The 15,257-nt window shown below is 39.2% G+C and overlaps 1 protein-coding gene across 1 annotated transcript in view; it reads right to left on the reverse strand.

The window, feature by feature from the left end:
* The window catches only part of ehbp1 (EH domain binding protein 1), a 390,693-nt gene that overhangs the window by 103,376 nt on the left and 272,060 nt on the right, over window positions 1-15,257 (reverse strand). Inside the window, exon 20 of the mRNA XM_071394516.1 lies at window positions 1,561-1,700. Coding sequence (XP_071250617.1) covers window positions 1,561-1,700 — 140 coding nt within the window. The remainder of the gene's footprint in view (window positions 1-1,560; window positions 1,701-15,257) is intronic.

The following is a 15,257-nucleotide window of genomic DNA, read 5'->3' on the forward strand; positions in this document are numbered from 1 at the left end:
CGGAAGAAAGGAAGACGGAGGGACGGAAGACGGAGGGACGGAAGACGGAGGGACGGAAGACGGAGGGACGGAAGACGGAGGGAAGGAAGACGGAGGGAAGGAAGACGGAGGGAAGGAAGACGGAGGGAAGGATGACGGAGGGACGGAAGACGGAGGGAAGGAGGACGGAGGGAAGGAAGACAGAGGGAAGGAAGGAAGACGGAGGGAAGGAAGGAAGACGGAGGGACGGAAGACGGAGGGACGGAAGACGGAGGGACGGAAGAAGGAGGGAAGGAAGAAGGAGGGAAGGAATAAGGAGGGAAGGAATAAGGAGGGAAGGAAGAAGGAGGGAAGGAAGAATGAGGGAAGGAATACGGAGGGAAGGAAGACGGAGGGACGGAAGACGGAGGGACGGAAGACGGAGGGAAGGAAGACGGAGGGAAGGAAGACGGAGGGAAGGAAGACGGAGGAAAGGAAGACGGAGGTAAGGAAGACGGAGGGACGGAAGACGGAGGGAAGGAAGACGGAGGGAAGGAAGACGGAGGGAAGGAAGACGGAGGGAAGGAAGACGGAGGTAAGGAAGACGGAGGTAAGGAAGACGGAGGTAAGGAAGACGGAGGTAAGGAAGATGGCGGGACGGAAGACGGAGGGAAGGAAGACGGAGGGACGGAAGACGGAGGATGAAAGACGGAGGGACGGAAGACGGAGAGATGGAAGAAAGGAAGACGGAGGGACGGAAGAAGGAGGGAAGGAAGACGGAGGGAAGGAAGACGGAGGGAAGGAAGACGGAGGGACGGAATACGGAGGGAAGGAAGACGGAGGGAAGGAAGACGGAGGGACGGAATACGGAGGGAAGGAAGACGGAGGGAAGGAAGACGGAGGGAAGGAAGACGGAGGGAAGGAAGACGGAGGGACGGAATACGGAGGGACGGAATACGGAGGGAAGGAAGACGGAGGGACGGAGGGACCGAAGGAAGAAAGACGGAGGGACGGAAGACTGAGGGAAGGAAGACGGAGGGAAGGAAGACGGAGGGAAGGAAGACGGAGGGTCTCATTGGACAACAGTCTAATGTGTCTGGTTATTAACGTGCTTTATGTTGAGCTAGTTGTACCATTTAATAATTTCCATTTAATAATTAACAGGATGGAGTGAAGAAATAAGGGAAATAGAGAGAAGCCTGTTTTGTTGAGTGTGTGTGTGTGTGTGTGTGTGTGTGTGTGTGTGTGTGTGTGTGTGTGTGTGTGTGTGTGTGTGTGTGTGTGTGTGTGTGTGTGTGTGTGGATCTGCAAACATACAGTCCACATAAGCACATTCAAAATCAATTAAAGGGATGTGATGTTGACTGTCAGTACTCACATTACACACACTCTACGACCCCCCCCCCCAAAAGGTCATAGGCCTATGTAGCAGTGTAGAGCATCATAACTATGCTGGTGTGTGTGTGTGTGTGTGTGTGTGGGGGGGGGGTTACACACATCCAGATGATCAGGAGAGAACATAAGATAAGTGGTGCTGGATAAACAGGTCAAATAGACCTCTGTGTGTGTGACTGTGTGTGTTGTGAGTGTATGTGTCCGTACCTCTGTGGGGCTGAGTGGCGAGGTGGATGAGGAGAAGGAGGGAGAGGAAGAGGAGGACGAAGGGGAGGAGGAAGAGTTGGGTCCTCCAGGTCGTACCTCCATCATCTTTAGCTTCAAGTCCATGTGTTTACTGTTCACACCTAGAGAGAGAGAGCGAGAGCGAGAGCGAGAGCGAGAGAGAGAGAGAGAGCGAGAGAGAGAGAGAGAGAGAGAGAGAGAGAGAGAGAGAGAGAGACAGAGAGAGAGAGAGAGAGAGAGAGAGAGAGAGAGAGAGAGAGAGAGAGAGAGAGAGAGAGAGAGAGAGAGAGAGAGAGAGAGAGAGAGAATTTCACCATGAGGTCAATGAAGACTTTAACACGGTTAACAATGGCTGTGATTGGAGAAAACTGAGGATGGATCAACAACATTGTAGTTACTCCACAATACTAACCTAAATGACAGAGTGAAAAGAAGGAAGCCTGTACAGAATACAAATATTCCAACACATGGATCCTGTTTGCAACACGGAACTAAAGTAAAATATCAAAAAATGTATATCAGAAATGTACTTTATGTCCTGAATGGGGAAAATCCAACACAACACATCACTAAGTACCATTCTTCATATGTTCAAGCATGGTGATGGCTGCATCATGTTATGGGTATGCTTGTCATCGTAAAGGACTAGGGAGTTCTTTAGGATAAAATAAATGGAATAGATCTAAGCACAGGGTAAATCCTAGAGGAAAACCTGGTTGTCTACTTTCCAACAGACTCTGGGAGACAAATTCACCTTTCAGCAGGACAATAACCTACAACACAAGGCCAAATATACACTGGAGTTGCTTACCAAGACGACATGAAATGTTCCCGAGTGGCCGAGTTACATAACATAAAAAAATATATATATATTTTCCCTCCAATTTTGATCTGGTCTCACCCTGGAAGCCAGCCGCACCAATGTGTAAGAGGAAACACGGTTCACCTGATGACCGAGGTCAGCCTGCAATGAGTCGCTAGAGCGCGATGAGCCAAGTAAAGCCCCCCTGACCAAACCATCCCCTAACCCTGACGACGCTGGGCCAAACCCTCCCCTAACCAGGACGACGCTGGGACAAACCATCCCCTAACCCGGACGACGCTGGGCCAAACCCTCCCCTAACCAGGACGACGCTGGGCCAAACCCTCCCCTAACCCGGACGACGCTGGGCCAAACCCTCCCCTAACCAGGACGACGCTGGGCCAAACCCTCCCCTAACCAGGACGACGCTGGGCCAAACCCTCCCCTAACCAGGACGACGCTGGACCAAACCCTCCCCTAACCAGGACGACGCTGGGCCAAACCCTCCCCTAACCAGGACGACGCTGGGCCAAACCCTCCCCTAACCAGGACGACGCTGGGCCAAACCCTCCCCTAACCCGGACGACGCTGGGCCAAACCATCCCCTAACCCGGACGACGCTGGGCCAAACCCTCCCCTAACCAGGACGACGCTGGGCCAAACCCTCCCCTAACCAGGACGACGCTGGGCCAAACCCTCCCCTAACCCGGACGACGCTGGGCCAAACCCTCCCCTAACCAGGACGACGCTGGGCCAAACCCTCCCCTAACCAGGACGACGCTGGGCCAAACCCTCCCCTAACCAGGACGACGCTGGGCCAAACCCTCCCCTAACCAGGACGACGCTGGGCCAAACCCTCCCCTAACCAGGACGACGCTGGGCCAAACCCTCCCCTAACCAGGACGACGCTGGGCCAAACCCTCCCCTAACCAGGACGACGCTGGGCCAAAACCCTCCCCTAACCAGGACGACGCAGGGCCAAACCCTCCCCTAACCAGGAAGACGCTGGGCCAAACCCTCCCCTAACCAGGACGACGCTGGGCCAAACCCTCCCCTAACCAGGACGACGCTGGACCAAACCCTCCCCTAACCCGGACGACGCTGGGCCAAACCCTCCCCTAACCAGGACGACGCTGGGCCAAACCATCCCCTAACCCGGACGACGCTGGGCCAAACCATCCCCTAACCAGGACGACGCTGGGCCAAACCCTCCCCTAACCCGGACGACGCTGGACCATGGACCACCTGGACCACCTCCCCTATGGGACTCCCGATCACGGCCGGTTGTGATACAGCCTGGGATCGCGATGCAGTGCCTTAGACCGCTGCGCCACTGGGGAGGCCCCTAGTTACAGTTTTGACTTAAATCCGCTTTAAAATCTATGGTAAGACTTGAAAATGGTTGTCTAGCAATGATCAACAACCAACTTGACAGAGCTTGAAGAGTTTAAAAAGAATAAATGGGCAAATATTGTACAATTCAGGTGTTTAAAGCTCTTAGAGACTCACCCAGAAAGACTCACAGCTGTAATCACTGGGTGATTCTAACATGTATTGACTCAGGGGTGTGAATAATTATGTAAATTAGATATTTCTGTACTTCATTTTCAATACATTTGCAAACATTTCTAAAAACACATTTCCACTTTGTCATTATGGGGTATTGTGTGTAGATGAGTGAAAAAAATAACCATATATATTTAATCCATTTTGAATTCAGGCTGTAACACAACAACATGTGGAATAAGTCAAGGGGTATGAATACTTTCTGAAGGCTCTATATATACACACACACACACACACACACACACACACACACACACACACACACACACACACACACACACGGTAAACACGGACAAGTACACACACACACACACACACACACACACACACACACACACACACACACACACACACACACACACACACACACACACACACACACACACACACACACACACACACACGGTAAACACGGACAAGTACACACACACACACACACACACACACACCCACACGGTAAACACGGACAAGTACACACACACACACACACACACATAAATGGATAGATGCAGAATATAGCTCTCGGTATTGAAACATATTGCAAACACACACACAGAGGAATTGGGGGTAACTCAAGTCAGCAGGCGAGTAAGGGACAACAGTGTGTAACAGAAATGGTTTGGTTTGCATTTCAGTCATATCTCTGATTTCTGCCTGAGCACACAGATAACAGATCCACACACACACACACACACACACACACACACACACACACACACACACACACACACACACACACACACACACACACACACACACACACACACACACACACACACACACACACACACACACACACACACACACACACACACACACACAGTAAAGATATATACATATATATGTGAGGGAGATAGTGATCTGGATTGAATAAGCTGTTTGGGAAGAGAGGTGCGTGACACTGAGTATACATACATACTGGAATAGGAGAGAGATGAGGGGGGAGAGGTGGAGGGGGAGAGATGGAGGGGGGATAAAGAGATGAGGGGGGACGGGTGGAGGGGTGGAGGGGGAGAGAGATGGAGGTGGATGAGACAGAAAGACAGAGATCCCTGATGGACAATGAAGACACACACCTGGTCTGGCTGAGACCCTCTCCAGTTTGGCCAACACAGCACAGGATGGACACAGCTGTACAAATGATGTTCTGATGTCGTTTGGCCTCTCTACCCATGTCTCTGTCTCTCTCTCATTACTGCTGCTAATCTGAGTCTCTCTTTCCTTCAGTTCACTCCTTCTCTCTACCTCTCAATCTCTTCATTTTTGCATCTTTACCCAACCCTCTCCCTTCCGTCTTTCCTTCCCTCTCCATTTCTTCCCTCCTTCCTTCCTTTTCTTTCCCTACGGTGTTTCTCACTCTGTCTCTCTATACCTCCCTCTCTGTACCACTCCATCTCTCTCTCTCTTCCAGCTCCACTTGTCAGGCCTGGTAATCACAGTGCTGGCCTTGCCCTCACGTCCACACACACACATACGTCCACACACACACACACACTCGGGGGTGTCCTGCCAGGGCTGAGCACTGGGCTGGAGGAGATGAAAGTGCAGGAGGGAGACCATTTCATGTGTGACCCTCTCTCCACACACACACTTATCAGGGTTGGGCAGAGAGCCTGGGTGAAGGCGTCCAAAACTTTGCCCGTCTCAGATGGCCAGGTACTCACAAATACATAACAGGGAAACACACACACACGGAGTGGGGGTCATTCAGTCAGCAGGAGAGTAAGGGACAACAGTGTCAGCAGGAGAGTAAGGGACAACAGCGTCAACAGGAGAGTAAGGGACAACAGTGTCAGCAGGAGAGTAAGGGACAACAGTGTCAGCAGGAGAGTAAGGGACAACAGCGTCAGCAGGAGAGTAAGGGACAACAGCGTCAGCAGGAGAGTAAGGGACAACAGTGTCAGCAGGAGAGTAAGGGACAACAGCGTCAGCAGGAGAGTAAGGGACAACAGTGTCAGCAGGAGAGTAAGGGACAACAGCGTCAGCAGGAGAGTAAGGGACAACAGTGTCAGCAGGAGAGTAAGGGACAACAGTGTCAGCAGGAGAGTAAGGGACAACAGTGTCAACAGGAGAGTAAGGGACAACAGTGTCAGCAGGAGAGTAAGGGACAACAGTGTCAACAGGAGAGTAAGGGACAACAGTGTCAGCAGGAGAGTAAGGGACAACAGTGTCAGTAGGAGAGTAAGGGACAACAGCGTCAGCAGGAGAGTAAGGGACAACAGTGTCAGCAGGAGAGTAAGGGACAACAGTGTCAGCAGGAGAGTAAGGGACAACAGCGTCAGCAGGAGAGTAAGGGACAACAGTGTCAGCAGGAGAGTAAGGGACAACAGCGTCAGTAGGAGAGTAAGGGACAACAGCGTCAACAGGAGAGTAAGGGACAACAGCGTCAGCAGGAGAGTAAGGGACAACAGTGTCAGCAGGAGAGTAAGGGACAACAGCGTCAGTAGGAGAGTAAGGGACAACAGCGTCAACAGGAGAGTAAGGGACAACAGTGTCAGCAGGAGAGTAAGGGACAACAGTGTGTAACACAGATGGTTTGGATTGCACACACACACACACACACACACACACACACACACACACACACACACACACACACACACACACACACACACACACACACACACACACACACACACACACACACACACACACACACACACACACACACACACACACACACACACAGGGAGGAGGAGGAGGGAAGTGAGGACTGGAGAGATGACAGAGCTCTGGTATACCTATTATAATAATTAACCAATGAGCTCCCAGATATACATTAGTCTACCAGATATATATTAGTCTACCAGATATATATTAGTGATATATTAGTCTACCAGATATATATTAGTGATATATATTAGTCTACCAGATATATATTAGTCTACCAGATATATATTAGTGATACATATTAGTCTACCAGATATATATTAGTGATATATATTAGTCTACCAGATATATATTAGTGATATATATTAGTCTACCAGATATATATTAGTGATATATATTAGTCTACCAGATATATATTAGTGATACATATTAGTCTACCAGATATATATTAGTGATATATATTAGTCTACCAGATATATATTAGTGATATACATTAGTCTACCAGATATATATTAGTGATACATATTAGTCTACCAGATATATATTAGTGATATATATTAGTCTACCAGATATATATTAGTGATATACATTAGTCTACCAGATATATATTAGTCTACCAGATATATATTAGTGATATATATTAGTCTACCAGATATATATTAGTGATATATATTAGTCTACCAGATATATATTAGTGATACATATTAGTCTACCAGATATACATTAGTGATATACATTAGTCTACCAGATATATATTAGTGATACATATTAGTCTACCAGATATATATTAGTGATATATATTAGTCTACCAGATATATATTAGTGATATACATTAGTCTACCAGATATATATTAGTCTACCAGATATATATTAGTGATATACATTAGTCTACCAGATATATATTAGTGATATATATTAGTCTACCAGATATATATTAGTGATATATATTAGTCTACCAGATATATATTAGTGATATATCATTAGTCTACCAGATATATATTAGTGATATATATTAGTCTACCAGATATATATTAGTCTACCAGATATATATTAGTGATACATATTAGTCTACCAGATATATATTAGTGATATATATTAGTCTACCAGATATATATTAGTGATATATATTAGTCTACCAGATATATATTAGTGATATATATTAGTCTACCAGATATATATTAGTCTACCAGATATATATTAGTGATATATTAGTCTACCAGATATATATTAGTGATATATATTAGTCTACCAGATATATATTAGTGATATATATTAGTCTACCAGATATACATTAGTGATATATATTAGTCTACCAGATATATATTAGTGATATATATTAGTCTACCAGATATACATTAGTGATATATATTAGTCTACCAGATATATATTAGTCTACCAGATATATATTAGTGATATATATTAGTCTACCAGATATATATTAGTGATATATATTAGTCTACCAGATATACATTAGTGATATATATTAGTCTACCAGATATATATTAGTCTACCAGATATATATTAGTGATATATATTAGTCTACCAGATATATATTAGTGATATATATTAGTCTACCAGATATATATTAGTGATATATATTAGTCTACCAGATATACATTAGTGATATATATTAGTCTACCAGATATATATTAGTCTACCAGATATATATTAGTGATATATATTAGTCTACCAGATATATATTAGTGATACATATTAGTCTACCAGATATATATTAGTGATATATATTAGTCTACCAGATATATATTAGTGATACATATTAGTCTACCAGATATATATTAGTGATATATATTAGTCTACCAGATATACATTAGTCTACCAGATATATATTAGTGATATATATTAGTCTACCAGATATACAGTGGGGAGAACAAGTATTTGATACACTGCCGATTTTGAAGGTTTTCCTACTTACAAAGCATGTAGAGGTCTGTCATTTTTATCATAGGTACACTTCAACTGTGAGAGACGGAATCTAAAACAAAAATCCCAAAAATCACATTGTATGATTTTTAAGTAATTAATTTGCATTTTATTGCATGACATAAGTATTTGATCACCTACCAACCAGTAAGAATTCCGGCTCTCACAGACCTGTTAGTTTTTCTTTAAGAAGCCCTCCTGTTCTCCACTCATTACCTGTATTAACTGCACCTGTTTGAACTTGTTACCTGTATAAAAGACACCTGTACACACACTCAATCAAAGAGACTCCAATCTCTCTACAATGGCCAAGACCAGAGAGCTGTGTAAGGACATCAGGGATAAAATTGTAGACCTGCACAAGGCTGGGATGGGCTACAGGACAATAGGCAAGCAGCTTGGTGAGAAGGCAACAACTGTTGGCGCAATTATTAGAAAATGGAAGAAGTTGAAGATGACGGTCAACCACCCTCGGTCTGGGGCTCCATGCAAGATCTCACCTCGTGGGGCATCAATGATCATGAGAAAGGTGAGGGATCAGCCCATAACTACACGGCAGGACCTGGTCAATGACCTGAAGAGAGCTGGGACCACAGTCTCAAAGAAAACCATTAGTAACACACTACACCGTCATGGATTGAAATCCTGCAGCGCATGCAAGGTCCCCCTGCTCAAGCCAGCGCATTTCCAGGCCCGTCTGAAGTTTGCCAATGACCATCTGGATGATCCAGAGGAGGAATGGGAGAAGGTCATGTGGTCTGATGAGACAAAAATAGAGCTTTTTGGTCTAAACTCCACTTGCCGTGTTTGGAGGAAGAAGAAGGTTGAGTACAACCCCAAGAACACCCTCCCAACCGTGAAGCATGGAGGTGGAAACATCATTCTTTGGGGATGCTTTTCTGCAAAGGGGACAGGACGACTGCACCATATTGAGGGGAGGATGGATGGGGCCATGTATCGCGAGATCTTGGCCAAAAACCTCCTTCCCTCAGTAAGAGCATTGAAGATGGGTCGTGGCTGGATCTTCCAGCATGACAACGACCCGAAACACACAGCCAGGGCAACTAAGGAGTGGCTCCGTAAGAAGCATCTCAAGGTCCTGGAGTGGCCTAGCCAGTCTCCAGACCTGAACCCAATAGAAAATCTTTGGAGGGAGCTGAAAGTCCGTATTGCCCAGCGACAGCCCCGAAACCTGAAGGATCTGGAGAAGGTCTGTATGGAGGAGTGGGCCAAAATCCCTGCTGCAGTGTGTGCAAACCTGGTCAATAACTACAGGAAACGTATGATCTTTGTAATTGCAAACAAAGGTTTCTGTACCAAATATTAAGTTCTGCTTTTCTGATGTATCAAATACTTATGTCATGCAATAAAATGCAAATTAATTACTTAAAAATCATACAATGTGATTTTCTGGATTTTTGTTTTAGATTCCGTCTCTCACAGTTGAAGTGTACCTATGATAAAAATTACAGACCTCTACATGCTTTGTAAGTTGGAAAACCTGCAAAATCGGCAGTGTATCAAATACTTGTTCTCCCCACTGTATATTAGTGATATATATTAGTCTACCAGATATACATTAGTGATATATATTAGTCTACCAGATATATATTAGTCTACCAGATATATATTAGTGATATATATTAGTCTACCAGATATATATTAGTGATATATATTAGTCTACCAGATATATATTAGTGAAATATATTAGTCTACCAGATATACATTAGTGATATATATTAGTCTACCAGATATATATTAGTCTACCAGATATATATTAGTGATATATATTAGTCTACCAGATATATATTAGTGATACATATTAGTCTACCAGATATATATTAGTGATACATATTAGTCTACCAGATATATATTAGTGATACATATTAGTCTACCAGATATATATTAGTGATATATATTAGTCTACCAGATATACATTAGTCTACCAGATATATATTAGTGATATATATTAGTCTACCAGATATATATTAGTGATATATATTAGTCTACCAGATATATATTAGTGATATATATTAGTCTACCAGATATACATTAGTCTACCAGATATATATTAGTGATATATATTAGTCTACCAGATATATATTAGTGATACATATTAGTCTACCAGATATACATTAGTGATATATATTAGTCTACCAGATATATATTAGTGATATATATTAGTCTACCAGATATATATTAGTGATACATATTAGTCTACCAGATATATATTAGTGATATATATTAGTCTACCAGATATATATTAGTGATACATATTAGTCTACCAGATATATATTAGTGATATATATTAGTCTACCAGATATATATTAGTGATACATATTAGTCTACCAGATATATATTAGTGATATATATTAGTCTACCAGATATACATTAGTCTACCAGATATATATTAGTGATATATATTAGTCTACCAGATATATATTAGTGATATATATTAGTCTACCAGATATATATTAGTGATATATATTAGTCTACCAGATATATATTAGTCTACCAGATATATATTAGTCTACCAGATATATATTAGTGATACATATTAGTCTACCAGATATATATTAGTGATATATATTAGTCTACCAGATATACATTAGTCTACCAGATATATATTAGTGATATATATTAGTCTACCAGATATATATTAGTGATATATATTAGTCTACCAGATATACATTAGTCTACCAGATATATATTAGTGATATATATTAGTCTACCAGATATATATTAGTGATACATATTAGTCTACCAGATATATATTAGTGATACATATTAGTCTACCAGATATATATTAGTGATATATATTAGTCTACCAGATATACATTAGTCTACCAGATATATATTAGTGATATATATTAGTCTACCAGATATATATTAGTGATACATATTAGTCTACCAGATATATATTAGTGATATATATTAGTCTACCAGATATACATTAGTGATATATATTAGTCTACCAGATATATATTAGTGATATATATTAGTCTACCAGATATATATTAGTGATATATATTAGTCTACCAGATATACATTAGTCTACCAGATATATATTAGTGATACATATTAGTCTACCAGATATATATTAGTGATATATATGAGTCTACCAGATATATATTAGTGATACATATTAGTCTACCAGATATATATTAGTGATATATATTAGTCTACCAGCTATACATTAGTGATATATATTAGTCTACCAGATATATATTAGTCTACCAGATATATATTAGTGATATATATTAGTCTACCAGATATATATTAGTGATATATATTAGTCTACCAGATATATATTAGTGATATATATTAGTCTACCAGATATATATTAGTGATACATATTAGTCTACCAGATATATATTAGTGATATATATTAGTCTACCAGATATATAGTAGTGATATATATTAGTCTACCAGATATATATTAGTGATATATATTAGTCTACCAGATATACATTAGTGATATATATTAGTCTACCAGATATATATTAGTGATACATATTAGTCTACCAGATATATATTAGTGATATATATTAGTCTACCAGATATATATTAGTCTACCAGATATATATTAGTGATATATATTAGTCTACCAGATATACATTAGTCTACCAGATATATATTAGTGATATATATTAGTCTACCAGATATATATTAGTGATATATATGAGTCTTCCAGATATATATTAGTGATATATATTAGTCTACCAGATATACATTAGTGATACATATTAGTCTACCAGATATATATTAGTGATATATATTAGTCTACCAGATATATATTAGTGATACATATTAGTCTACCAGATATATATTAGTCTACCAGATATATATTAGTGATACATATTAGTCTACCAGATATACATTAGTGATACATATTAGTCTACCAGATATATATTAGTGATATATATTAGTCTACCAGATATATATTAGTGATATATATTAGTCTACCAGATATATATTAGTCTACCAGATATATATTAGTGATATATATTAGTCTACCAGATATATATTAGTGATATATATTAGTCTACCAGATATACATTAGTCTACCAGATATATATTAGTGATATATATTAGTCTACCAGATATATATTAGTGATACATATTAGTCTACCAGATATATATTAGTCTACCAGATATATATTAGTGATATATATTAGTCTACCAGATATATATTAGTGATATATATTAGTCTACCAGATATATATTAGTGATATATATTAGTCTACCAGATATACATTAGTGATATATATTAGTCTACCAGATATATATTAGTCTACCAGATATATATTAGTGATATATATTAGTCTACCAGATATATATTAGTGATACATATTAGTCTACCAGATATATATTAGTGATATATATTAGTCTACCAGATATACATTAGTGATATATATTAGTCTACCAGATATATATTAGTCTACCAGATATATATTAGTGATATATATTAGTCTACCAGATATACATTAGTGATATATATTAGTCTACCAGATATATATTAGTGATATATATTAGTCTACCAGATATATATTAGTGATATATATTAGTCTACCAGATATATATTAGTGATACATATTAGTCTACCAGATATATATTAGTGATATATATTAGTCTACCAGATATACATTAGTGATATATATTAGTCTACCAGATATATATTAGTCTACCAGATATATATTAGTGATATATATTAGTCTACCAGATATATATTAGTGATATATATTAGTCTACCAGATATATATTAGTGATATATATTAGTCTACCAGATATACATTAGTGATATATATTAGTCTACCAGATATATATTAGTCTACCAGATATATATTAGTGATATATATTAGTCTACCAGATATATATTAGTGATATATATTAGTCTACCAGATATATATTAGTGCATATCAGATATATAGTCTACCAGTAGTGATATATATTAGTCTACCAGATATATATTAGTGATATATATTAGTCTACCAGATATACATTAGTGATACATATTAGTCTACCAGATATATATTAGTGATATATATTAGTCTACCAGATATATATTAGTCTACCATATATATATTAGTGATATATATTAGTCTACCATATATATATTAGTGATATATATTAGTCTACCAGATATATATTAGTGATACATATTAGTCTACCAGATATACATTAGTCTACCAGATATATATTAGTGATATATATTAGTCTACCAGATATATATTAGTGATATATATTAGTCTACCAGATATATATTAGTCTTCCAGATATATATTAGTGATATATATGAGTCTTCCAGATATATATTAGTCTACCAGATATATATTAGTCTACCAGATATATATTAGTCTACCAGATATATATTAGTGATATATATTAGTCTACCAGATATATATTAGTCTACCAGATATATATTAGTGATATATATGAGTCTACCAGATATATATTAGTCTACCAGATATATATTAGTGATATATATTAGTCTACCAGATATATATTAGTGATATATATTAGTCTACCAGATATATATTAGTGATATATATTAGTCTACCAGATATATATTAGTGATATATATTAGTCTACCAGATATATATTAGTGATATATATGAGTCTACCAGATATATATTAGTCTACCATATATATATTAGTGATATATATGAGTCTACCAGATATATATTAGTGATATATATTAGTCTATCAGATATATATTAGTGATATATATGAGTCTACCAGATATATATTAGTGATATATATTAGTCTACCAGATATATATTAGTGATATATATTAGTCTACCAGATATATATTAGTGATATATATGAGTCTACCAGATATATATTAGTGATATATATGAGTCTACCAGATATATATTAGTGATATATATGAGTCTACCAGATATATATTAGTGATATATATTAGTCTACCAGATATATATTAGTGATATATATTAGTCTACCAGATATATATTAGTGATATATATGAGTCTACCAGATATATATTAGTGATATATATGAGTCTACCAGATATATATTAGTGATATATATGAGTCTACCAGATATACAGTGGGGAGAACAAGTATTTGATACACTGCCGATTTTGCAGGTTTTCCTACTTACAAAGCATGTAGAGGTCTGTCATTTTTATCATAGGTACACTTCAACTGTGAGAGACGGAATCTAAAACAAAAATCCAGAAAATCACATTGTATGATTTTTAAGTAATTCATTTGCATTTTATTGCATGACATAAGTATTTGATCACCTACCAACCAGTAAGAATTCCAGCTCTCACAGACCTGTTAGTTTTTCTTTAAGAAGCCCTCCTGTTCTCCACTCATTACCTGTATTAACTGCACCTGTTTGAACTCGTTACCTGTATAAAAGACACCTGTCCACACACTCAATCAAACAGACTCCAACCTCTCCACAATGGCCAAGACCAGAGAGCTGTGTAAGGACATCAGGGATAAAATTGTAGACCTGCACAAGGCTGGGATGGGCTACAGGACAATAGGCAAGCAGCTTGGTGAGAAGGCAACAACTGTTGGCGCAATTATTAGAAGATAGAAGAAAATGGAAGAAGTTCAAGATGACGGTCAATCACCCTCGGTCTGGGGCTCCATGCAAGATCTCACCTCGTGGGGCATCAATGATCATGAGGAAGGTGAGGGATCAGCCCAGAACTACACGGCAGGACCTGGTCAATGACCTGAAGAGAGCTGGGACCACAGTCTCAAAGAAAACCATTAGTAAC

The sequence above is a fragment of the Salvelinus alpinus genome, chromosome 3 (genome assembly GCF_045679555.1).
Source record: "Salvelinus alpinus chromosome 3, SLU_Salpinus.1, whole genome shotgun sequence".
In the NCBI taxonomy this organism is placed as follows: Eukaryota; Metazoa; Chordata; class Actinopteri; order Salmoniformes; family Salmonidae; genus Salvelinus; species Salvelinus alpinus.